The following is a 26,944-nucleotide window of genomic DNA, read 5'->3' on the forward strand; positions in this document are numbered from 1 at the left end:
AGTGCTAATGCCCACGCACTCTACATTACCTCTCCATGTACCATTGTAAAATATCTGTATTTTAAGATGGTACATGGAAACTGTACCATTAATAATAAAGTGTAATAAACCGTAAAATATCTCTTCATGGACCATTAGTGGGAGTGTGTTCCACTTTGGGAAATAATGCTGTGGTCGATTGTAAAAACATCCACAAGGTCTTCCCCACTGTACATTCATGCCTTTGCAATGTGCAGTGCCCCATCAAGAGGTGGGACCATTTCTCTATCTTTTGAGTGTGGGCTTGACCATGTGACTAGTTTTGCCAAATGATATATTAGCCAGTGCAATACAATAGAGGCTTGGAATGTGCTTGTGCTTTGGGGCCTGCCTTCTTGCTTCTCTTGCAAACTAGAGAACACCAAAATAAGTGGTTATTGATTTAAGCTACAAAAGTTTGAAGTCTGGTATACTGCACAATCTCACTGACACAACTGCTTTCCAACATTCTGTTTGCTTGCAAAACAATCATTTCCGTGTTCAGTATTAAGTCAGAGTAAAATGATCTGTTTTTGTTCAACCTTGCCCAATTACTCTTCACTTTAAAACAAAATCTAAATATTGAATATCTTGGGGGAGGACATCACATGCTAGTCTTTTTGTGTTCAGTACATATATAGATTCACTAAAACAGGAATGGCAATGTCACCTTTAAATATTTGTAGGTGTCTTCCTCCTCTGAGAAATAAAAGCTTCACCCTTGGCTACAGTTCCCCATTGCTTTGAAATAAGACTATGTAAAACACTGTGGCATGATTAGTGGTGGTTTACAGTAAATTATTGGTGTTTTCTTATGGCTTGAAGGCAATTCCATATGTATGCTTTTCTTCTGTCAGGGTAAAATATAATTGGATGTTTTCCATCACAAGGAATCCCCTGAAGAATCACAATAAGACTTTTTAATATATATAAATTTTATCACTTACTGTGTTTTCTTAAAGAATGTGAGTGTTTTCTCATTTTTGGAAAAAGCTGACTGGCAAACTCACTGAATTATAGCCTTTTTTAAAAAGACTGCTTTCATGAAGTATAATTTACATACCATAGAATGCACTCACTTAAAATGTACAATTCAATGGTTTTAGTATTAATATATTCGCGGCACTGTGCAACTGTCAACACAATCTAACCTTTGAGTTTTCATTACACCAAAAAGAAATCCCATCCTGCTCCTCTGGTCATAGAGAGCCACTAGTCAGCTTTCTGTTTCTGTGGATTTGCCTGTAGTGGACATTTCATATACATGGGAACATACCATATGTGGTCTTTGTGCTTGGCTTCTCTCCGTTAGCATAATTTTTTTTTTTTTTTTTTTTTTTTTAGACAAAGTCTCACTCTATCACCCAGGCTGGAGGGCAGTGGTGCAGTGCAATCTCGGCTCACTACAAACTCTATCTCCCAGGTTCAAGCGGTTCTCTTGCCTCAGCCTCCCAAGTAGCTGGGATCACAGGTGTGTGCCACCACACCCAGCTAATTTTTGTATTTTTAGTAGAGACAGGATTTCACTATGTTGGCTAGGCTGGTCTCGAACTCCTGACCTTAGGTGATCCGCCCACCTTGGCCTCCCAAAGTGCTGGGATTACAGGCGTGAGCCAACATGCCCAGCCAGCGTAGTGTTTCTTCGAAGTTAACTCACATAGTCATGTGTATCTGTGTTGCATTTTTGAATTGCTGGATAACATTCTATTATGTGAACATACTACACGTTTTGTTAATATGTTTATCAGTTGATGGACATTGGGATTGTTTACAATTGGGCTATTATGAATAATACTGCTATGAAATTTTACATGTAATTTTTATATGGATATATGTTTTCATTTTTTCTTGGGTTCATATCTAGGAGTGGAATTACTGGGTAATACAGTTACTTCATTTTTAACCATTTGAGCAACTGCTAGACTGTTTTCCAAAGCAGCTGCATCATTTTACATTTCCACCAGTAGTGTATGAAGTTTCCAATTTCTCTAAATTCTTGTCAACACTTGTTATGTCTTTTGATTATAGCTTTTCTAGTGGCTATAAAGCAGTGTCTCATTGTGGCTTTGATTTATATTTCCCTAATGGTTAAGTATCTTTTCATGGTTGTATATCTTTTTTTGGGAAATGTCTATTCAGGTCATTTGCCCATTTTTAAATTGGGTTATTTGTCTTTTTCCTGTCCAGTTCTAAGAGTTCTTACATCCTGGATAAAAGTTCTTTATCAGATTTCCTGTTCTGTGGGTTCTCTTTTCACTTTTTTGACGGTGTACTTTGAAGCACAAAAGTTTTTAAAGAGGTTCGACGTATCTTCTTTTTTCTTTTGTTCTTCATGCTTTTGGTGTCATACCTAAGAAACCATTGTTCTGGTCACAAGGATGGTGCCACCCAAGATCACAAAGATTTACTCCTGTTATATTTACTTTTAAGAATTTTATAGTTTTACTTCTGTGATTCACTTGGAGCTAATTTTTGTCCATATTGTGAGGTAGGAGCCTATCTTCATTCTTTTGCATGTGAGTATTCAGTTGTCCTGGCACCGTGTGTTGAATAGACTGTCTTTCCCCATTGAATGGTCTTGATACCTTTGTTGAATGAAACAGCTTTTGTTTGCATTAACACTGATACAACTCTGGGGTTTGCAATTTTGTTTACCTATTATGGGAAAATATCTTTCTTCTTTGAAAGACCAAAACATGTGGGAAGACATACATAAACACCCCAGACACACACACACACACACACACACACACACACAGCCTCTGTCTCTCACACACACACTCATGCACACAGTCCCTTCTTTACCAAAGCCCCATGTAATCCCTTCATGACCCAGAATAATAGTATTTGAAAGGAAAAGTTGGTATGCTGGAGTCTTCATTCACATATTACTACAACTTCAAGTTAGTTGCAATAGTTTGGCTATGATATGCCAGTAGCTAAATAGTTCATGACAAATTGCTTACACTGCTTAACTTCTTTGTAGTTAAGTATTTCAACACTGGCTTCCCCAAATGTTGCAATAGCCTATATATGCCCAGAATTAGAAAGGTTTATGGAACAACGAGGCAGTTTATGTTAGATGGTTGCTAGGGAATTAAAGAAGAGAAGGGAAAACATGTGTCCAGTCTCTAAGTCTTTGATTACGAAATGACTTGGGCAGCAAGTGGTTTCTCAAAACGAGGAGCATGGTATGGCAGGATCATTAATCAATGAGCTTTTTGGGAACTTGGCCTGTTTCATAGCCTCAGGAGACATAAAAGAGTCATATAGTTTAACATTCCAGCTGTAGGTAGGCCACCTAATTATTCAGCATTCAACAAAGATTTATTGAGCATCTACTCTGTGCCAGGCATTATGGTAGGTATTGGGGAAATACCTCATGGTTTTCAATAACACATAATCCCTGTCTTCATGGGAGTCGTATCTTCATATTAATACATAATTACAAATATAAATGTAATATTGAAAATCTGATAAATGTCATGGAAGAAGTGGCACTGTAGGGGCTTAACATGGGTGAGGGTGCCTAGGTTTGAATGCCAGCTTTGTGGGGTTCTTGAATATTCAACTTCTTCATTCCCTTTTCTATAAAATGAGAGTAATCCCAGTACATACATTTTTGAGTTTTTATGTGGATTATAAATGATGATTCAATCCATGCTTAGAGCCAGCCTGCATCATAGTAAATAGTCACTAAATTAGTAAAGTCAGGGTAGATGATGCTGTGTATTCCCTAATTCTATATATTTGAAGTGGGATGTTGCTTTCTGTAGAGACTTTGGAGTGAATTGGCTTTTTTTTTCCATTTTAATTATAAAAATAATTTGCTTCATGGTAAAATATTACATAATAGTTAAATGTTAGGTTAAAATCAAAGACCCTACCCTTTAAAAATCTCCTTTTAGTACTGGTCCCCTAGAGGGAACTAGAGGTAGCCACACTCAATGTTTCTTATTTTCCCTCCAGATGCGTTATTTGTGTATAACTATATATATGTCTGTGTATTTACATATAAATTAGTGAGGTTTGTCTTAATACAATGGAGTCATAGTATCCATATTACTACACTACTTCAGATTTTTTAAATTAATAAAATGACCTGAGAATTTGTTTCCATGTCAGTTCATATAGGTACAGATTTCCTCTCTTGTTTTTCATGGTGTAGTCTTCTATTATATGAATGTACCAACCTACCTGAGACCTCATTAAAGGACTGTGCTGTAGTCATCTCTATACATAGATCGTGACCTTCACAAATTTCAATTCAAACTTTATAGACACAGTTTTCCCAGGTGTCATCAGTTGCTTCTGCCTTCTTACCACATGGAAATGGGCTTCCCCTTCCTTTTGTGTACTTCTTCTTCTTTTTTTTTTTTTTTTTTTTGTGAGATGGAATCTCTGTCTGTCACCCATGCTGGAGTGCAGTGGCGCCATCTTGGCTCACTGCAAGCTCCGCCTCCCAGGTTCACGCCATTCTCCTGTCTCAGCCTCCCGAGTAGCTGGGACTACAGGCGCCTGCCACCATGCCCGGCGAATTTTTTGTGTTTTTAGTAGAGACGGGGTTTCACCATGTTAGCCAGGATGGTCTTGATCTCCTGACCTCGTGATCCGCTCGCCTTGGCCTCCCAAAGTGCTGGGATTACAGGCGTGAGCCACCGCGCCCGGCTGAGATGGCCCAGGCTGGAGTGCAGTGGCATGATCTTTGCTCACTGCAACCTCTGCCTCCTGGATTCAAGTGATTCTCTTGCCTCAGCCTCCTGAGTAGCTAGGATTACAGGCATGCACCACCACACTTGGCTGATTTTTGTGTTTTTTGTAGATACGGGGCTTCACCATGTTGGCCAGGCTGGTCTTGAACTCCACTCCCGAGGCAAGTGATCTGCTTGCCTTGGCCTCCCAAAGTGTTGGGATTATAGGCGTGAGCCACTGCACCCGGCCACTTTTGTGTACTTCTGACACCACCTGGAACTTTTCCTCCCACTCCACCTTGAAAAGATCCTGAAATCTAGATTTCAGCCAAATCAGAAATCCAATGTCAAATCCAGAATCAACATAAACAACTTAATAACAAAGACAATACGGAAACAGCCATAAAAAAATGACTCTCTTTGTAGATAGATGTAATTCTGTTATAAAAAGAGTTTTTTCCAATTACAGTTCATCTAAGGACATTATACTGCTAATCAGGAAAAGATAATTATATTTACTTTGAGAAGGTTTTAGATAGGCTTGTTGTTCTATTGCTGCTTAATTATTTTAATAGATTAAGAGGCTGAGTAGGATATTAGCAGCATTGTAGAGAGAGTGTATAAACGCTGTTGGCTGAGTGTAGTAGTAATAATTCTGATATGATGACTGTGTGTCTGTGTCATTTGTTTGCAACTTACGCCACTAATTTTTTTTGTTTTTCTGACGTTTTTAAATTTACATTAGATTCTGATTTTGAAGTGCAAAGGACTGTTTTTCTCCATGAAAATTCTAAAAGTCCTTTACATTGATTTGTCTTATCTGTGTCTATTTCAGAGGACAGTGCTGCTGTGAGTTTGACGAAGTGGACATCACCTGCAGTCGGTCCAGAGCTGCCCAGTGAGTACTTTACCGCCTGTGTGGAGAGTCTTTGGTTGTAGGTTTCTAGAACTTTCAGTCTGTAAGATGAATCCCTTCATTCTGGCTGATGCTGCTTCTGAAATGCCTCTAAAAACTGATTCACAGACATCTTCCTTGATGCGGCAGAGCATTAAGCAGGATCTCCCAGCACTTTCTAGGTTCAAGTTTATTAATTTCACTACTAACCTTGAGCACTTTACCCTTTGCTAGATTTTCTACTTGCTCTTTGCAATAGTGTTGCCTGCATTTAGTAAGCATCACATGTTTTTGAAGTGATCATTGTCTACAATTCTTTCTGGGGAGAAATGTTTATGTGACTTGTTTTTAGTCCTGTGCAGATTTTGCTTAAGAAGATTCCCACTGATGTGAAAAATCACAACTGTGCACATTATCAGCAAAAATCCTCCATTTTGGGGGAACCACCAGGGGATGGTGTAAATAAATTCTTCCAGTGCTACCCTAATGGTTCATTTTACAAACCTTTAAAGAAACGCAAAAAAGGGGAACTGGAAATGTCTTTATATGGCCGATTTGTTTTATTTATAAACTGTAACTTGCCAATACTTGCATTCCAGAGCCAGAATCCTAGTAAATATGAGACATGTTCTTTTATAATCCCTTGATCAAATTGCTGTTTATTTATTTATTTTTGAGACGGAATTCTCGCTCTGTCACCCAGGCTGGAGTGCAGTGGCGTAATCTCGGCTCACTGCAACCTCTGCCTCTTGGGTTCAAGCGATTCTCCTGCCTCCACCACCTGAGAAGCATTACAGGTGCATGCCACCATGCCTGGCTAATTTTTGTATTTTTAGTAGAGACGGAGTTTCACCATGTTGGTCAGGCTGATCTCAAACTCCTGACTTCGTGATCTGCCCGCCTCGGCCTCCCAAAGTGCTGGGATTACAGGTATGAACCACCGAACCTGGCTCAAATTGCTATTTTTTAATTGCTGTTACAAGTAAAGCATTTGGACTATGTATCATTTCTTACCTTCAGGAACAAGAGGTCATTTTATAGTAATAGCATGAACCAGCAACTTTATTGTTTCTCCTAATAGGTCCTCCTGGAGGATCTGTTCCTCTGGGCTGTTGGCATTTAATGGCAGAGTTTTTTCCTCCAGCGTGTTGCATATCATGTGAGATACTTCACTGTCTTCTGGCAGTGCCTGTGGCTGATTTTCTTCCGGCCTTTCCATAAGGGGAAGGAAGAATCGCACAACCTGACACTTCTCTAAGTGATCAGTGTTTAATGATGACAAGAGATATCCAGAAAGTAGATTTATTATTGAATGTTCCTATCTATTTTTAGTCAAGTGCACTATCTTTTACTACTCCCCAAGGATGACTCATAAACCATGTCTTAGTAGGCAAAGAAGAGTTGGGGAGTAGGAGGGAACTGAATAATTCTCTAGGGACTTTAAATCAGTGTGACACATCATCTGCTTTTCACTCCTTCATCACATTAATCTGACTATCCACTTTCTCTGTATAAGAGTTGTATTATCCTTAAATAGGTCATTTTTCATCAGCTGTATTTATAAATGGTTCTTATGAAGAATTATGTGCTTATTGAGTATAAACACTTGATTTAAGAGTCCAAAAAAAGAACCCCAACAGAGCTCAGAAGTTTTGTTAAATATTTTAAGTTCAAAGAAGAAATTCCTCTACATTAAGGAGTATAAATGCCATGCATTTAATTTTACAAAGGCTTGGCTGGGCGCGGTGGCTCACTCCTGCAATCCCAGCACTTTGGGAGGCCGAGGCAGGTGGATCACAAGGTCAGGAGACTGACACCATCCTGGCTAATACAGTGAAACCCTGTCTCTACTAAAAATACAAAAAATTAGCTGGGCATGGTGGTGGGCGCCTGTAGTCCCAGCTACTCAGGAAGCTGAGGCAGGAGAATGGCATGAACCCAGGAGGCGGAGCTTGCAGTGAGCTGAGATGGCACCACTGCACTCCAGCCTGGGCGACAGAGGGAGACTCCGTCTCAAAAAAAAATAATAATAATTTTTACAAAGGCTTTGGATGGCTCCAGATCCTGGGGCTGAAACACAGTACATGGGCAGTGTACTCTCGTTCTCACCCAATAGGACCTGATTAGACTTGGGCCCCAGATGTCACCTGGTGGTTGGTTGCTTATGTTAGGCTTGCCTTCCTTCCAGAGAATCCTTCCATATGTCCCTCCATCCTCTCCTAAAAATAAAACCATTTGGCCTCTACTCTAGCATCATTCACTTGCTACATATCTTGAATTGTGAGTTGTTTTTTAAAACACTAAACTAAAATCTGATTCTTCTATAATATCTTCCCATACTCAAAATTGGAAACATCTAAACTCTGGAACCTGAGCATTTCTGGCTTTGTCTTGAAATGCCTGCTTTACTTCCCCACACTTCCAATGGTGAGCAGCTCTGACTCTATGTTAGTTCTAAATGTATTTTTTTAGGCCTATTTATATGCAGAGTAGGCATTCAGAATATGTTCTTATCTCTATAAAGGCAAAAGGTATATTTTGGATCTTGCTTATATGTCACGCTCAATTTAGCTTTTTTTTCTTTAAAAAAATAAAAAACAGTGTTGGTCAATAAACTCCTAAAATAGAAAATATTTATTTAGAGAACAAAATGACTGTTTTTGGATGAATTATCCTCACCCTTGCGTTAAGTGACCTTTACATTGGGAGCTTTAGATTGGCTCTTGCTGAAGAGGAATGCCTTAGTTTAGTCCAATCAAAAACTGCTTTCAAGTTTCAGGAAAAGAAAGTAAACAACCCTTGATAACTTCTCTCCTGTGGCATTTTAGTTTGGAAGATACACTGTTCTTCTGAAAAACCTACCTAATGTTGGGGGTGCTTTCTTCCTTTTAAATTGTTTTAATTAAATATTCATTATAGACCGGGCACGGTGGCTCACGCCACCCAGCATTTTGGGAGGCCGAGGCATGTGGATCACCTGAAGTCAGGAGTTCGAGACCAGCCTGGCCAACATGGTCAAACCCCATCTCTACTAAAAATACAAAAAAAAGTTAGCTGGGCATGGTGGCACATGCCTGTAATCCCAACTATTCGAGAGGCTGAGACAGGAGAATCGCTTCAACCCAGGAGGCGGAGGTTTGCAGTGAGCCAAGACTGCGCCACTGTACCCCAGCCTGGGTGACAGACGAGACTCTGTCTCAAAAAATATTTATATTAATTATATACAGAATTTATAACATTAGTGTTAGGCATGCAGCTCACCAAACTTAATGTTGACTTTTCTTTCATTTTGCCTCTACTTTAGAGCCTTACTCATTGTCCTGTCTTCTCTTACACCTTGGAGACATAGATATGTTGTACCAGCTATTAGCATATTTTTTTGTTGATCTAAGATCTATGGCCTAAGGTTGCTGCAGTGCTCTATAGGAATGAGGATGCTTCTTATTACCCTGTAAATACTTTAGTTATTTCAAACTCTTGAGTGTTACAGAAGCTCTTATCCTTGGTACAACAATAGCAAGCACAAAAACCTGTGGTTTCTTTCACATTTTCTTAGAGCACATTCATGCATGCCAAGAGTCGTGAGATGAGCTCTCCAGAAGCAGACTGAGATGAGGATTTCTGCACAAGTGGTTTATCAAGGCAGGGCTCCCGGGAGAAACTAGTGAGTGGGGGAAGGGAAGGGAAAGGGAAGAACCCAAGCAGGGGGATGATTCAAGCAATGTGCCTGCCCCAGCGTGATCCTGGAGGCAGAGTTGGGGGGTGCAGTGGGCAGCTCTGGAACATAATTGCTCCCTAGAGTCTGTTCCACATCAAGGCAATGGAGCTGGGCTTTTCCATTCCTGCATCAGTCACTGTCTGTGGGCAGGTAAGAGAGGGCTATAAACTTCCAAGCACCTCTGCTCTCTTCATCTGCAGGTGAAGCAGCTTTGGTGGTTGAAGAGGGTTTTTCTTAAGAAATGTTGGTACCATCCCTTAGCATCAAAGCACTCAAAAGCTGGGAAAGGGCACGCAAGACCATTAAAGGGACCCAGTCTTATCTGGGCAGGACACTAGAGTGTCCGCTTTACCAATCCACATTCCATCTTCCTCCCTTCCTCACTCCTGCGGGCACATTTTTAATCCTTAGCCCATTTCCTGGTGTAGGTTAAGCACTTCAGAGGCTGCATAGAATTCTTTTTTCCTCCTCTGAGAATGGAGTGAGCTACTGCTTCAAAGAGCTAAGTCCTAAAGTAACTGCAGTGTTGGGAGACACCTAGGTAATTTTCAGTGAGTAGAATTTCTACATATATTAGAGGTTTAGAAATAGAAAACTTGACATTTCAAAGCTTTCCTTAGTAAAATCATGGATAATGATTTCAGTGCCCTGAAAGAAGAGGTGAGGATGTCATGTGATTGTATGATTGGAGATTATTCTTACTAGAAACATTTCCAGGCACACAGGTTAACTTTATTATTCTTCATTCTCATCTCTTTTAGCCATCCTTCATTTTATTTCCTAATAGTTCACCTTTGCCTTTGAAAGTATTTTCTTTTCATAAGCCTTTAAGGGAAATATATAGTGTTTCTTGGGCACCTTCTATTTTTTATTTTATTTATTTTATTTTATTTTATTTTATTTTGACAGGGTCTGGTTCTGTTGCCTAGGTTGGAGTGCAGTGGCTTGACATAGCTCACTGCAGCCTGGAACTCCTGGGCTCAAGTTATCCTCCTGCCTCAGCCTCCTAAGAAGCTGAGACTACAAGTATGCACTACCATACCTGGCTAATTTGTAAAATTTTTTTTGTAGAGATGGGGTCTAGCTATGTTGACGAGGCTGGTTTGGAGTTCCTGGCCTCAAATGATCCTTCCAACTTAGCCTTCCAAAGCGCCAGGATGACAGGCATGAGCTACTGTGCCCAGCCCTCTTGGGTGCCTTCGATTCACTATAGCACAAAATTTCATGATTGTTCACCTGATGTCCTAGACCAGCCAACACTGTCCAATAGAAATATTATGTGAACAACATAGAACATTTTGAATTTTCTTGTAGCTTCATTAAGACAGCAAAAAGAAAGAGGTTACAGCAACCTAAACTGGAGGCTGGAATGTCCAAAATCGCAGGTGAAATTAATTTTAGTTACATATTGAACTTAGCATATCCAAATAATTGTTTCAACATTTAATCAATGTAAACATTATGGAGGTTTTACCTTTTTTTGTCTACTGAATATTTTGTACTTAAAACGGCCCTCAAGACTAGCCATATTTCAGTGCTCAAAAGCAACATTTGGCTCATAGTACCATATTGGCCAGTGCAACTTTAGAATATTATAGAGAAACTCTGGTAAAAGGCCTTATTCTCTTTGAATAAGACTCTTAATCAGTGCTCCTGAATCTCCCAGCTTGGTAACACTACTCAGTAAGGAAATGAGGCAGCACTGTGGTCCAGAGAGAGTGAGCTGATCTGTCCTTGAGGTGCTATTGCTACTTCCATTTTTGGATTTAGTGCCCTGTTGTACATGAATTAGGATTAAAACATTTAGGTTTGGCAGCTCAGATGTCACTGATAACCTTCAAAGGTCACTTTTAGAAGATAGTGGGCCTTGAATGGAGGGTAGAAAGTAGAAAAATTTTAAAGAGGAAAGGGAGGGAATTTCAATGGGAAAAAAATCTATATATGTATATAGTGTGTTTTGGGGGAGGATTCTAGAAAAGTTTGGGTATAATACTTTTATGCAAACTCATGGGGCTGGAGTGTTACATATACAATGAGAAAGTTATAGTTAGTGGCCAAACTGATACCAGACTCAAAGAGTCGAATTTTGCAGTACATGAAATGAGATATCACCATGATATAGTGTATATGTTAGGACCTATTCTGGTTATTTATTGTTGTGTAAGAAGTCACTTGAAGATATAGTGGCTGCAGACAACAGCAGTCACCTTTTTACCTCTCACTTTTTCTGTGATCAGGAGTTAGGGAAGGGCCCGGCTGTGCATTTCTGGCTTGGGTTCTCTCATGCAGTTGCAGTCAGGTGGCAGCCGACGCTGGAAGAGCAGGCAGCTGGTATGGCTCAGCATTTCTTCCTCCTCGCCCAGTCTCATGTGGTCTTTTCTATGTGGTCTGTCTTCATGGGCAGCTTTATTCTCATAGCATGGCAGCTTCAGAGCAGGGGGACAGCCTGCCTGGGCTTCAGTGTGATTATTCTGTCCAACCAGGTGGAAGCAGCATTGCTTTATGACTTGGCCTTGGAATTCACGCATGGTCACGTCTATCACATTACAGTAGTCCTCTCTTATCTGTAGGGCTTATGTCCCAAGACCCACAGTAGATGCTTGAAACTGTGTTAAGTACCGAATTTTATATATGTTACGTTTTTTCTATCTGATAATCAAGATAACTACTAGTGGCCAATGAGTGGGTAGCTAGAGTGTACAGCATGGATAAGCTAGACAAAAGGATGCTTCTGGATGTGAGAGATTGCATTGTGTTCCTCAGAATGGGATAAAATTTAAAGCTTATGAATTGTCTTGGGAATTTTCCATTTCATATTTTTGGACTGTGGTTGACCTTGGGTACCTGAAATCATGGAAAGCAAAATGGCGCCTGCCCAGTTTCAAAGGGAAGAGACTTATGAGTTCAACTCTCAGAGACAGGAGTGTTGAAGTCACAATGTGCGAAGATAATGTTGCAGCTATTTTTGGGCAATATCATCTGCCTCAGGGACCCTCTCCATTGCCACTCCTGTACCCATCTTGCTCTCTTGAGCTGTACTCTGGGAGCGCTGTGGTATGAGCACAGCTTTCATTCCCAGGCACCCTTATATACAGTGGCTCTCTCTTCTCTCCTTACCCCGTAAGCTGGACTGGGCAGCCCTTAACAAAATGTAAAGTCTCCTGCTTAGGCACTAAATGGCCAACGCTGGCCCTCCGTTTATTTTTCATTATCTTTCCTTCTTTATTGTTAGAGGCCTTCCCAAGCAGTGGGCAAACACCAACTCCAGCTGTTCTCTCATTTTTTAATTTGTGGAGGAATTGAGAGAGAGGAGAGAGAAAGAGCAAAAACAAAAAGGAGGAAGAATTTTCTAACCCCTTACTGGTCTTACTGAAAAGACTTGTCTTACCTTTTCCACTTAAGGATGTCATCTCCAGAAGACAGAATTCTTCGGTTTGGCCAACTGCCAGGCTTTTCTCACCATCTTTCCGTTTCTCGGTTGATTCTCCTTCGCTCTGTCTCTTGCTGTCCCTGGCCAACTGGATTTCTCTTCCCAAGGTGATTAGAAGGAAAGAGGAAGGTCATGGGGCCAACACCATGACCTTTGAGAGAGAACTTCCCTAACAGTTGCTGAGCTCAACATTCTACCAAATACTATTCCCCCTGGTTTTCATAGGAAAATCCCTCTCCTTTGCCAGAATCTCATCTTTACCTCAACATGGGCTCTGAAACTAGGTGCATAGTGAGCACTGACTTGCTTTCTTTTCCCTCCTTTCTTTTGTGAAGTCATACTTTCAACTGGAAAAGATTGAAATGCCAGCTATGTAAGAGTTTAGGTGAAGCATGCTGAGTTCTGCAACTTATTTACTATGAAATGGATTCAAAAAAGCTGATGGGTGGATAGACTGATGAATGAAGGGCTAGGTATTCAAAAAAGCTAGTAGTGTAAAGTGTTCATTGTAGAATCTAGCTGGTAAGTATATGGGTATACTACCCATATATATTACATAGTATGTACTTAATGCTGTATAAATATACATAATATTAATTTTTTTCAACTTTTTAAAAGAAAATGTTAGAGAAGAGAAGCATTAACCATAAATTATAGTAGTGGGATACATTTGAAAACAAAATGTTCATTTTCTACTTAACAAATACTTAAGGCTTGTCTTGGTTTTCAGTTGAACTTTTTAAAAGGTTGTATTAGCACTGTTAATTGTTCTACCTTCAGTTTACCTTCAAGGTTTAAGGGAGCTGGAAAAGATCTAACAGTCGAGTCTAGAAAAATAGTCTAAAATTGTAGCCGTTGCCCTTATATTTTGTAGTTTCTTTGAGCTTGCCACATATTGCTTGTGAGTATGCTATTGAAGTCATTGTATTACGGTTGTTTTTCTATGTCATTTCCTGAGGGCCTTTGTGGTGGCAATAGTAAGAACTTCTTATTCCAAAGATAGGATTTCTTGTTTCCTCATCTGTTCCACACACTCCCATGTTAAATTGGGCATTCTGAATCTTTTCCAGAACTGAAATATGGATTTTTTCCCCTACATTGGGCATGTTTGCTTTGTTTTATCTGCTTCTATAAGAGAGAGGGGACAATATAAATCCAATTCAGCTCCCTGGATTATTTTTTGATATATCAGTAAAATGTTTAAAGTCATTGGAAATTGTTGCATTTGAAAAGTTCTTAACTATTATACTTTTCTGAAATGAAAAGAAGAGCAGGCATCTTGTCTTTGCTGTCCTCAGGTGGGAAAGGGCAGCTTGCTGAGGACTGAAGACTAAAATAAACCCTCCCAGGAGAGGAACCGGCCTGTGACCTTGGGCTGCAACCACCTTGCAGATCAGCTGCTTCATTCCTTTCCATATTTTGTGGCCTGTGGGGGGAATCAAGTGTCACAAAAGCAGGAAGAGGGCAGTTTGAGGAAGACTCCAGAGGCACTGCTGGTAAAAGTGCTGACGTGATCTCCTGACCCTTTCTGTATGGCTGGAGGACTGGTGGTTTTACAGTGACCATTCAGGTAGCTGGGAGGAAGCAATCCTCCTGTGAAAAATAAGCTGTAAGAAACTGTTGCAACAGTTGTGTTTTTTTAATACTCCCCACGTAATAATAAAGCAGTCTAGAATTTGGATAGATGTCGTTACATTTTTGCATTGGAGATATGTTAAAGAGCCCATACTGAGCTAATAGAAAAATAGAAGTTAACCCACTTTTCTGAGCAAGTAGAAGTTTTTTGAAAAACTGAATGATGGCTCTTGGTGATTTTTAAATTTGTCACCTGGCTGGATACATCACTGTGTGGTTGGAAGAATGTGAGCTCTGAAACCTGGGACCTGGGTTGTCCCATCTGTAAAATGAGCACAGTATCACCTTTTTCATTGGTTTTGGAAGTATTGACAGGGAGATGGTGAATATATAGGACTTTTCTTATTGCAGATACTCAGAATATTTGTCCCCATTTTCCTTCCTTTCCTATAGATGCTGATATTATAAAACAAGACTGTTTCATGAGGCTCAGAACTAATTTCTAGTGAATTCACTTATTCCTCCTCCTCTGTGGGCTTCTGCTCTTTCTTCTGTACAAGTAGAAAGGAATTAAGAGTCTGCAAGGCACTGATGTTGAGAAACTCAGGGTATCACATTATTCTCACTTTGGGACCCTTTTCCTACCTAATAGTGCTCTGCCCCTGGGACTTTACACAGTGACATTTCTGTGGATTCTAATCATTTTACCTTCCCATTAGCAACAGCAAGTGTTCTGATTTCTTCCCATCCTCACCAATACTTATTTTTTGTTTTTTTGTTTTTTTTTTTTTAATTAGAGCTTTCTTCGTAGGTATGAAATGGTACCTCCTTGTGGTTTTGCTTTATATTCCCTAATGACTGATGCTATTGTTCACCTTTTCACTTGCTTGCTGATCATTTATATCTCTTCTCTGCCCTTTGCCCATTTTTTAAGTGGGTTGTCTGCTTTTTTGATGTTGTTGAATTAGTTGTAAGACTTTTTTTTTTATATGTACTGGGCACTTGATCCTTTTCAGATATATGACTTGAAGACATTTTCTCCCATTCTGTAGGCTGTCTTTTCATTTTCTTGATAACGTCTTTTGATACACAGAAGTTTTTAATTTTGACAGTCAAATGTATCTATTTTTTCTTTTTCTCCCACTTTTCTTGTCATATGTTAGATCCCTTCATATTTTGTTGTTATATTTAAGAATCCAAGTTTATGAAGAGTTACCCTAAGATTTACATCCTGTGTTTTCTTCTATCAGTTTTATGATTTTTAGCTCTTATATTTAAGTCATAGAGCCATCCTGAGTATGATGTGAGGTAGGGGTCTAATTTCATTCATTTGCATGTAGATATCCAATTGCCCCAGCACCATTTATTGAAGAAACTATTCTTTCCAAGATTGAATCATCTTGGCACCCTTGTCAGGAGTCTATTGGCTGTAGATTTGTGGGTTTATTTCTTGATTCTCAATTCCATTGCATTGTTCTATATGCCTATACTTATGTCAGTGACACACTGTTTTTATTACTGTGTCTTTTGTAGTAAGTTTTGAATTCAGGAAATGTGAGTCCTCTAGTTTTGTTCTTTTCCATTATTATTTTGGCTACTTGGGGCTCCTCTTGAAGGAAGAGTTTTATTTTATAAATAAAAATGTAATACTTTTATTATTGTTTTGTCCTGCAGTGATTTTTCAACTATGGTATTATAGCTCAGGAGAAAGCAGCAACTCCAGTAAATAATCATGTGATTGCATATGGGGTTATTATAGGCATGCTACAATCCAAGGGCTTCTCTTACTTAAAGTTTTACATTCTAGAAGCCCTGGAAACCTTGATGAGAACTGCATCAGTGGTATTCAAAGCAAAGTCAGTGCACAGACTGCTAAGTTAAAGCTGCTTGTTAGAATTCCAAGGGGCCATATTCCAGCAGCCTTTTGGAAAAGAGCAAATGTATGAGCTTCTCATTTGCATTGATAACTAGAAACTGTCCTGATTTATGCATATGTTTGCCTGTACTAGTTATTGCCTTCAATTATAGAAGCAATTTTGAAAACAACTTTCTCTTATGTAAAAGAAAGCTGTGATACAGGCATCAAAATCAGGAAAAAAATCAGAATTGTGATGAGAGAGAGTAAGGAAGAAGGCAGGTGATTTTGCTGGGATAAGTCACATTTGTTTCCAGTATGTTTGACCTCTAGACCATTCCTTTTTGAGTAGAGGAGACTATGTAGGATTTTCCTTTTGGAAGGAACTTTTAGCTGTGAATCCTCAGCAAGTACTCTTTAAGCACTTTCAGATGGTCTTTAAAGTCCTCATCTAATGGAAGCTGAGAGATTGTTCTTGGGGGTTAGGGGTTGGAGATAGAAAACTGCTTTAACTACTGGATACCTTGACAATGGGAAGCTATAAGAAGGAGACACATGTGTTTTTCAGCTGACCCTCATCAAAATACAATTAGAAGTAGGTACATATGTGTGTTTATGTGTATATGTGTGTTTATGTGTATATGTATTAGACACTGATGAGCCTAGAGCACTGAGTGAAACACTTCAGTAACTATAATGGGAGAACTTCTTGGATTAGACAAACTAAAGGAAGAAGGAAGAAATAGGCTAGGGCAGAAGGCCCAGGGCCATCTTCGTGGGTAGAGAAGGTTGACTTCTGGGCCCATGCAGAGCCTCCTAAAGCTGAGATGGAGAGAATGCTGAGAAGCAGATTCCTAAGAGGCAGCTGATATCAACAGGTCTGACTCAGGGGCTGGCCGGAACTCACCACTAAGGTCCTTGGTCTTCATGGCTTGGCAGGAGCTTTTGGCATCGCTGTGAGGATAACATTCTCTTCTGGTGCAAACAACAAAATAAAACAAACCCCATGCTCTTAGAGAGTGCCTAAGACATTGTGAGTGTTTAATAAATGATAGCTATTATTTTTGTTTAATATACAAAAAGAGTGGTTCTTAAAGGTCATCCCATGAAGCAGCCTTTTTTAAGGATCTCCAGAGGAAGTGTGGACTACAGTCTCCTGTCTGATTCATCCACTGTGAGAGTTTGTTTCCCCATGGGAGTGGAAGGACTAGCAACAGTAAAATCGCATTAAATGGGTACAGAATGAAGCTCCTTTCAGTGGATGTGTGCTTTCAGATCTATCACAAGTGTGAGTAGTTGTCATTTTTTAGCCACTAAAATTGATTCAGAAATTCTGCAAACAAAGGAAGGATTTTAGGATGCAGTGCAGCCAGCAAAAGGCCACATGTCTCCTGCTTGTGCTCAGTGCCTTTCATGGAGGTTATTGTGCAGTATGGAAGGTCAGTAACCAAAGTGCAGGGAGAAATACCAAACTGTCAACAGGGATTCCCTCTCAAGGTTCCATGGGAGGTCAAAGTTTTACCTCTTTATTTTATGTTTTCTCAAGATGTGGTGAACTTATTTTTTTTTTATTTGGTACCTTTTAATACTTCTAAAAACAGTTTTTACAACAAATCTGGGTTCTTTGTGTTTAAAACTTTTTTCCTTCAAATGTTAAGTTCAGGGCACATGTGCAGGATGTGCAGGTTTGTTACATAGGTAAACATGTGCCATGGTGGTTTGCTGCACAGGTCATCCCATCACCTATGTATTAAGCCCAGTATCCATGAGCTATTCTTCCTGATGCTCTCCCTCCCCCTACTCCCTGCCCCCTAACATTTTTTTGAAGGTTAAAAAGGAATTATCAGAGTGATTATCAGGGAAAAAAGCTGGGAAATGTATTACACTTTTTTTTTCCACAGGTAATGAAAATGAACTAGGGCTGATAACAAAATACCATAGACTGGTTGGCCTAAACCCACAGTTCTGGAGGCCAGAAGTCCAAGATCAAGGTGTTGGCAGGTATAGTTTCTTCTGTGGCCTTTCTCCTTGGCTTGCAGATGGCTGCTTTCTCTCTTTGTCCTCACGTGGTGTTTGCTGTGTACACTCACATTCCTGGTGCCTCTTTTTGTGTCCAAATTTCCTTTTCTTATAAAAACACCAATCACACTGGATTTGGGCCCACCCCAGCAGCCTTATTCTAACTTAATAACCTTTTTAAAGATACAGCCAAATACAAATACAATCATGTTCTGAGGTACTTGGGGGTTAAGGCTTCAACATATGAAATTTGAGGGCAGTGGGGGATACAATTTTGTCCATAATAAGCAGTATAGGGGTAAAGGAGAACATAGATAAAGCAGGAACTAAGAGCCAGAAAAGTGGGTCAAAGTTCGGGGCCATGAAGTTGAGAAAAAGTTTTAGGAGGGGAATCTGTAGACTGAAAATGGCAAAGAAAGGATTTCCCTGACTGACCAGTGTCTCAGTTAGCTTTCACAAAATAACAAACTACCCTCAAAATTCAGTGGCTTAAAACAGTAGCCCCTCATTTAGCTCACAATTCAGTGGGTCAGCAATTTGGGCTTGCCTTGATTGGGAAGTTCTTTTGGTCTCCATTGGGCTTTCTTATGGGTCTCTGTTCAACTGCCAAGTAGGCTGAGGACTGGGTGGTGTAGGGTGGTCTTAGCTGGCATGGCTCATTTCTTCTCCATGTATCTCTTGCCTTCCTGCAGAGTAGTTTGGGCTTGTTCACATGGCAGCAGCAAAGTACCCAGAGTATGAGAGCAAAACCATGCCATAATTTTTGCCACAATTCTGTTGGCCAAGGCAAGTCACAGGCCAGCCCAGAGATTCAAGAGGTGAGGAAATAGACCTTTTTAGGTGATGGCTTTAGGAGACAAGGATTATTTGACTGTCAAAGTCCTGTGGCCTATTATATTTTATATTAATAACAGACTTTGCTTATATTCATGTATCAGAAAGTAATAATCTGGAAAGGAATTACAAGAGTATTTATTTATGGGTGGTACTTCTTTATTCCCAAATTTGGAGACATAGTTTAATCAGAGCATTTCTTACAATGTTGGTTGTCTTCTATTTTCCTGTGTTGCTTTGTCATCCAGAACACTGGGAGAGATCCTAGGAGAACTCTGGGTGATAGTTTCCATTTTCAGAAGTCTGGGTGATAGTTCCCTTTTCTTCCCATATCCTACTTTGAATGAAGCCTCCATGGATGAGGTAGCCCAGGGGAAACCTCCAGCTCTTATCTTGTGGGGTCAGGTCTTATGAAGCTCTTACAGGAGAACTGGGTCTTTGGGGTCTTGTGTACGGAGGTAACTTAAGAAAATTCAGCCATAACACCTTATACAGGAGATTATGCTGCATATAAACCCTCTTGGAGAGAGCTGCCACCTTCTTGCCGTATTCACTAGTCCTTGGTATCCACATGGGGCTCTGTTAAGGGAGCCCCCCCATCTAATTAGTTCAGGTGTTATATAAAAAATGATGTATATAGCAGTGCTCCTTAGCCTCGTTGTGGGATAGCACACTGAATTTCTATGGAGATGGGGAAGAACATATTAGCATTTTATAGGGCAGAGAGAGGAAACTTGTGTGTAGAGTCTGAAAATTTCAGTATTAAAGTTTTATATTTGGAAAGCAATCATAAAATTTTTAGTACATTTACATAAAAAAATCTTGGCAGATTCTTATATAGTTAAACATATACTAACCATATGACTCCAGCAATTTTACTTCTAGGTTTTGTTTCCCAAGAGAATGAAAACTTACATCCACACAAAGACTTGTAAATGTATGTTCATAGCAGCTTTAGTCATAATAGCAAAAACTGGAAACAACCAATTATCCACCAACAGGTGATGGATAAAAAAGTTATGATGTATGCATGCGATGGAGTACTGCTTAGCAATAAAAAAGCAACAGGTCATTGATACAAACAACAACTTGGATGAACCTAAAAAACATTCTGCTGGGTGAAAGAGGCACCTCACAAAATAATAAACGCTGGGTCATTTAATTTATAGAATGTTCTAGAAAAGGCAGATCTAATCCATAGTGATAGAAAGCAGATCAGTGGTTGCTTACATCTGGCATGTGTGTATTGAAGGAGGGCGATGACAAAAGAGTCCAAAGAAACTTTTGGGTTGATGGACAGGCCTCTAATATCTTGATTGTGATGCTAGTTAGCATAGATACATTTTATTGCGTATAGCACATACCTTAATTAGTTTGGCAATTTGGGAGGAATTGCCTATGTTTCTTGTAATACAAGGCATCATTACCCTAGAACAATATAAAATCTTTATGATCATCCAAAGGGAACATGGGTTTGATTAAAGCTTTGATCTACCTTTAGTTTAGGGATTATTTATTTGTCTCTAAATTGTCTATTGTTGAAAACAGTGGGCAGGAATAAACAAGAAAACCATTCAGAGTCTCATCATATTATATACCTGGCTCATGTGACTAAGCCAATACCTTCTAAATTAAAACCAAATTTTAGGAATTCTTCAACAGAAGTATGGAAACTTCACTTATTTAGTTGAATTATGGTAGCTACAGCTGGGTAAAGTGTGTAGGTAATTTTCAACATTTGACGTAGTGCAAAGGACTAAAGATCAGGTTTATGGTTTATAGATCATATGTTTATGTCAATCAAATATTATTTCTTTGATGAAAACTGAGTGGTACAAGTGGGCAAATTTTTATGTATGCTATGTGAGTTCTGGAAGAGACAAAAGTGAATAAGAACAGGAGAAAAATAGTCCCTTAGAATTATCAAAATCCTATTTTGGCCTGTTCAGTCTCCGATAGTTTAAAAGATAAAGCTGAGAGAAAAAAATACCATTGTAATATGTTTATTTGGGTTGAATACTTGATGTGACTTAGCAAGAGGAACTTCTTTGCTTTTAGCATCAATGAGTTTATTAGTTCCCAGATGTCATTCATTCCCCAGAGTGCTAGAGACAGTGATTTATACTGTCAAAGGCTGGCAGTGCCAAAATGGAAGCAGATTTTGTTTTACTTCTTAAGCCAAATTATAGTCTGGTTGAAATTACTCAAATGTATCTCATTTTAGTTTCGTTTTGATAATCCAAAAATGAGTTTCAGATTTCATCTTCTAAATGTTTTAATGTTAAATGATAATGATAATGACCTAAAAAAATTTTATGTTTCCCTCCTCATTAGTGTTTGCTAAATAGTCACTTTTTTGTATTTTTTTTTCTGTCATTTGTTCATTCATTTAGCAAATATTTATTGAGTGTCCACCATGCACCAAGCACTGTTCTAAGCACTTGGAAGAGAGCAATGTACAAAGACACATCCCTGATCTCAAAAAGGAACATTTTCTAATAGAGGGAAATAGATAATAAAGAAGTAAACATGTGAAAGAACAGGATAATTTCATGTAGTGATAAACATTAAGAAAATAAAAGGAAGTGGTAGAGGCTATGGTAGGATAGGTGATTCATTTGGATTTATGGTCAAAGAAGATTGTAGTATGAAGGTGACGTTTGAGCTTAGATCCAAATGATGAGAAAGAGCCAGGAATGTGAACTAAGAGTACCACTTTCTAGATGGAGGGAAGAGCAAGTAAGTTTGCTTGTAAGTAAGGTTGCAAGTAAGTTTGAAAAGAACTTATGTTCAACTAACAGTGGCCAGTGGGGAGCAAGTGGTAGATTAAGTCAGAGGGGTAGACAGCAGTTAGATGCATGATCACCTTTAGACCTTCATAGGAAGGAGTTTTTAAAATTGTTGATGTTTCTTGTTTGTTGTTTGTTTGTTTTAAATGGAATGGGAATTTATTGATAGATGTGCTCTGATTTCTATTTTAGAAAATCACTGCTGCAGTGGAAAATGAATTGGGAGTGTTCAGTTGGGGATAAACTGGAAGCAGAAAAGCCAGTTAGGTAGCTATTGGATTAACACAAGAGTAAAGGCTTATACCTAAGTGCTGGGGGTGGTGACATAGAGAAAATAAGCAAGTTTGGGAACTATTTTCAAGGCACATCAGTAGCAGGTGAGTTGGATACAGATGGTGAGGTGAATAAAAAAAGGCACTGAGGATGACTCCCAGGGTGCCAGATTGAACAATAGGTAGGAAATTTACTGAGATGGAAAAGACTAGAGGAAAAATGTGGATAAAAATCAAATGTTCTGCTTTAAACTTTAAAGCTTTATATGCTTATTGAGTGTTTGAGTGGAAATGGCAAGTAAGCAGTTGGATATATGAGTCTGGAGCAGTCAGATCTATGACAGCTGGGGATGCAGAAGTGATTAATGGAAATAGAGACAGCCTCTAAAGCTTTGGGGCCATCTGTGATCACCTAGGAAGAGAAAATACCTAGAGGTGGGTCACTCAAACATGTAGAGGTTAAGCAAACCAAAAAAGATCAGGATTGTGGACAAGTGGTGGGTGAGGTCAGGAAAAACTTGGAGAGTGTAGAATCACTGTCACTAAGAAAGAGAATGTTTCAAATAAGAGAGAGTAATTCATTGGGTCAAATGCTGTCAAGATGACTGATGGAGTTAGAAAAGTGATGGTTGAATTTCAAAACCTGGAGATCATTGAGGACCTTGACGAGAGAAAAGAAGAATCGTAATTCGACTGGCCTGAGAAAAAAGGAAGGTAAGGAACTGAAATCTTCGTAGGTTGGCACTTGTAAGATGTTGGGTTAGGGATAATTTTATTATTGAAAAAGGGCATAGGAAAAAGAGACTGGTTCTTTGAGGTTACTATATGACATAATCATTTTAGAGAGTGGAAGTGTAAATACCCAAAGAAGGGTTACTGGACAATGCTTGAGTGTTCATTTGAGATTTGTCCTCAGGCATTTAAAGTAAAGACCAGTTTGTTTGGCCATCAGTTTTCTCCAGCCAAACTCCATTACTGCAGTTGCTTAGTAGAGAATGAAGTGTAACCATGTTTGGGGAATTAACAAAGCAAGTATTCTGGAAAGAGAATGAGGCAAGGGAGTGAAGAGTGGTTGTAAGATGTGATGGACAATGAAATATAGGATGGGTAAGAAGGAAAGGGACACCTGAGGACTGTGATGGATAATGAAAGTGTGGTAGGGTCAGTGGAGTGTAGGCCTTAGATTGGTCATTGATGGACTTGGAGTTCTAATAGAGAAGAGGACAATCATTGGGCAGAGAAGGGGTGCTTGCATCTGATTTTGAAAGGAAGTACAGTTGCTGGTGATGATGATGTCAAGCAAATGCACACAGGCATGGCTGACTGAAGTTGAATTGACAAATATGCAATTGGAAGTTAAAAAGTCAAGGGTGTTGACCTCACCTTTGCTCATGTTAGGCCATAAATGTTAAAATGTATTGATCCATAGTATTATAGAAAAATGTATAATAGTGTCTATGTTCCCTTTGACTGTAGTTGATGTAAACTGACTCTTTTTCTGTAGTGGACAACAAACTATACGTGTTGTAGCCTCAGGCATTCAGAAAGACTAGTCTCTTTCCAAATCCTGCTTTCAAAAATCTCAGAGAAGACAATGACTCGCTCAGCATTGATTGTGAGGCCTCTGCAGGAGCAGTCAGCTCTGACTGGCAAAATTGTCAGATGTAGAAGTGGGTTGTTGGGCAGATAATCCTGTAAATGCCCCTTGCAGACACCAGCTGGTTTACATCAGTAAGTGAGTAAGAAAGGCTTGGGCAAGACACACTTCATGAACCAACTCTTACTGAAGAGGGATGAATGTAATTTAAGCTCCACAGTCATTGTTTTTGGCATCTTCACAAGTGGTCTGGATTTTGTTATTGACTTACCTTTCCGGTTTAGCTCAGCAGGAAACTTAGCAGGCTGTGACTGTCTTTATCTATTCCAGGCCAGATATCTTTGTTGCCTAGATGCCTTGGCTTGTCTGTGATTTGTTTGTTTATAAGAGTTGTGCAAATCATAAGGGGATAGCTTATTGGATATTCAGGAAGTGAATGAACCCAGGTAACCTGATAAAGAAACAGGACATTCCCAATATGCGGGATCCCCCTTCAGGACTTTCCATGGTCACTATCCCTTCCCTAGGCGTAATCTCTTTCTTGACCTTTTATACCTTAGATTAATTTTGTATCTTGATGTCTTGATGTTTGTACAGGAAAATCTGCTTATGGTAAGCAGGTACACTGGCACAGATAAAACCAAGAATGTTTAAGTGACCTATAGATTAGTGCTTCCTCCAAGGCCTGAAATCCTTGCTGCTCTCCACCCCTCCAACCCTGCCAACCCCTGCCTTCCAGAACAAGGAAGAATAACCTTCTAGCATAAAGAACTACTTTACCCTCAAAGTCTGCTGGTAATTATGTAATGATATAAATTGATAGTACACAAGATCTTTTCAGGCCTTTCCTTTTGTGTGCATGCGTTTTTTTGCAAATATGACTCTCAGGAACATTCATATCAAGAGTCCTGCAGGGAAGAGCCTACTTAGACTGAGCCTAATTGCACAAGGCAGTGTCTAATCTTTCGTGTGTGTGTCTGTAATGGAGACCTCTCTCCTGATAATGGTAACAGATGCTGATTTTTAAGTGCTGTCTGTCCTTCTGCAACAGATCAGTGCTGGGAGATGTCAGACACCAAGGCAGGGCTTTCCTGGATTCATTTTGGATTGATGGGAGAGGCACTTATTTCAGACAAGCAGTAGCATTCTACGTGAGATTCTGTGGAAACTAACAATGTCAGATGAGATCAACAGCTGAATGCTATTTCATCCAAAGGCAGCTTAGGTTATGTGATTTTGGATAAAAGTTGGCCTGTAAGAAACAAAGGAAAAGATCATTTCTTTCATGGGAACAGACAACTGAAATATGATTTATTTACCCAGCCACATATAGATTACTCTTGTTATGTGTTGGCCACATAGGACATCATGACACCTATGTGATAGGTTTTATTCTAATAACTTCTCTAAATGATGCCTTCATGATACTGTGTCACAGAAATACAGATTGTGGAATAATGTGACATTCTCCAACAGGTCTTAAGAGAGAATGAATGAAAAAAAAGACAAAATAAGAATTTTTTTAAATGGGCTTTTCTGTATTATACTTTATTTTTCCTCACTTTTCTTCAGTTTTATTTATTGTGGTATAATTCACATGTGGGAAAATGCAAAAATCCTATGTCAAGACTTTTCATATGTAATATACCCATATCACCACTTCTCAGATCAGGATGTGTGTGTGTGCATACGTATGTTTAAATGACTATGTGCTTGTCACACACATCCACATCCCCCCACCCACACCCCTATATATCCTAATCTTTATTAGCTGTAGCATGAGATAACCAAAGTGAAGTTATTGGAGGAAAGGTGGGTGATGAAGATTAGATTAAAGCAGCAATGGCCCTGAATGAAATGCTAAGGAGTTTGGACTTTTTCTAGTAGGAGCTTGCTCCTCAAGGTATTGTCCAAGGACCAGCAGCATCACTGAGGAGCTTGTTAGAGATGCCAGATCTTGGGCTCCACCTGATCTACTGCCTCAGACTCTCTGGGAGGAGGCTCAGCCATCTGTGTTTTCACAAACTTACCAGGGATTTTTGTGCACACTGAAGTTTGAGAAGCATGACACTAGACCACAGATCCTGAGAACATAAACCAGTAGTGCTGCCAAAGTTTGCACAAGAAAAGAGGAATTTTAAGTGGTGTTAATAGATACTTTGCACAGAAGTAAAATGCTGAACTAAACACAGTTAGACACTTTTCTTTACCATGACATTCTCAGAACCCAGAGTATCCTGATATGGATTGTGAATCCCCTAAAGGGAGTTATATATAGTATGCAGTGCTATCCGAATTATTTTTTTGTGGAATCTTTTTTTTTTCTTTCTTAGTATTTTTTATAAGAACCAAGAGAGGAATTAATATTGCTTGGAACTTTGGAGACACACCATGGTGGGCAGTGACAAGGCAGAGAAAGCTTTTCATTAGGAGAGGAATGGAGTAGCATGATGAAAGCAGTGCTCTGCAAATAATCACGTAGAGGCATGCAGGTTTAGAAGATTGGTGTGCTTAGGGGATAGGGACTGTGAAAGAAGGAAATAATTAACTTGGACACCACTAGGGAGGCTCTGGAGTTTTCCAGAGCAGCTGGAAAGAGAGCTCTGAGCAGCTGGATTAGAATGGTGATTCTGAGAAGTATGGAGGTATGGCTGTTGTAGGAAGAAATAGGTGCCTATGGATATAGTGCCAGCATATACTGTTTTAACATTGAACTCTGAAGGAGTTCTGTTGTCACTTCAATACAAGCAAACATCTCATGGCCCATGAACATGGTTTCGGAAACAAGTAGTCCTTTGCCAACAGCCTGGTCAGTGGGTGCAGGCTGCTGCACAGGTGTACACTGTGGAGGAGGAAGTGGAGTTGACCCCTCCGAGGGACACCTTATCCATATGTGGGTGTCATCCTTCAGCACAGCAGGAGCACTGGTGAGCAGCATAGCCTTTGATTTCCAAATCCAGTCTTATCATTTGGGTCCATTCTGAGATCACGCTGTCACCAGGCAAGGCCACCTTTCTGGGTGGCTGCTGTGTTGAATGATTTTGATACCGCAATACCTGTTTCTGTGATTTTCCAGGGCATAAAAGGAAAGTGGACATTGTTAACAGTTCCCCATGACTGAGGCTTTTAGTACAATTTTCCATGCTATAAATAAATGATGTTACTCAAAGACAATTAGGTTATATTTGAGAAACTTTCTGATTTGTATCAAAAAGTACCCTCCTGTGCCTCTGGATAGCCAACTGGGCTGG

The 26,944-nt window shown here is 39.5% G+C and overlaps 1 protein-coding gene across 10 annotated transcripts in view; it reads left to right on the forward strand.

The window, feature by feature from the left end:
- Positions 1–26,944, forward strand: part of PLCB4 (phospholipase C beta 4) — a 414,850-nt gene that overhangs the window by 141,455 nt on the left and 246,451 nt on the right. For 9 of the 10 annotated variants that reach the window (XM_063659442.1, XM_063659443.1, XM_054467181.2 and 6 more), the window contains one exon: positions 5,545–5,607. In XM_063659442.1, coding sequence (XP_063515512.1) covers positions 5,545–5,607 — 63 coding nt within the window. Of the gene's footprint in view, positions 1–5,544; positions 5,608–18,165; positions 18,184–26,944 lie in introns of those variants that run through there. The other variant, XM_063659444.1, reaches the window with a different exon arrangement.

Source organism: Pongo pygmaeus, chromosome 21, assembly GCF_028885625.2.
Source record: "Pongo pygmaeus isolate AG05252 chromosome 21, NHGRI_mPonPyg2-v2.0_pri, whole genome shotgun sequence".
Taxonomy (NCBI): Eukaryota; Metazoa; Chordata; class Mammalia; order Primates; family Hominidae; genus Pongo; species Pongo pygmaeus.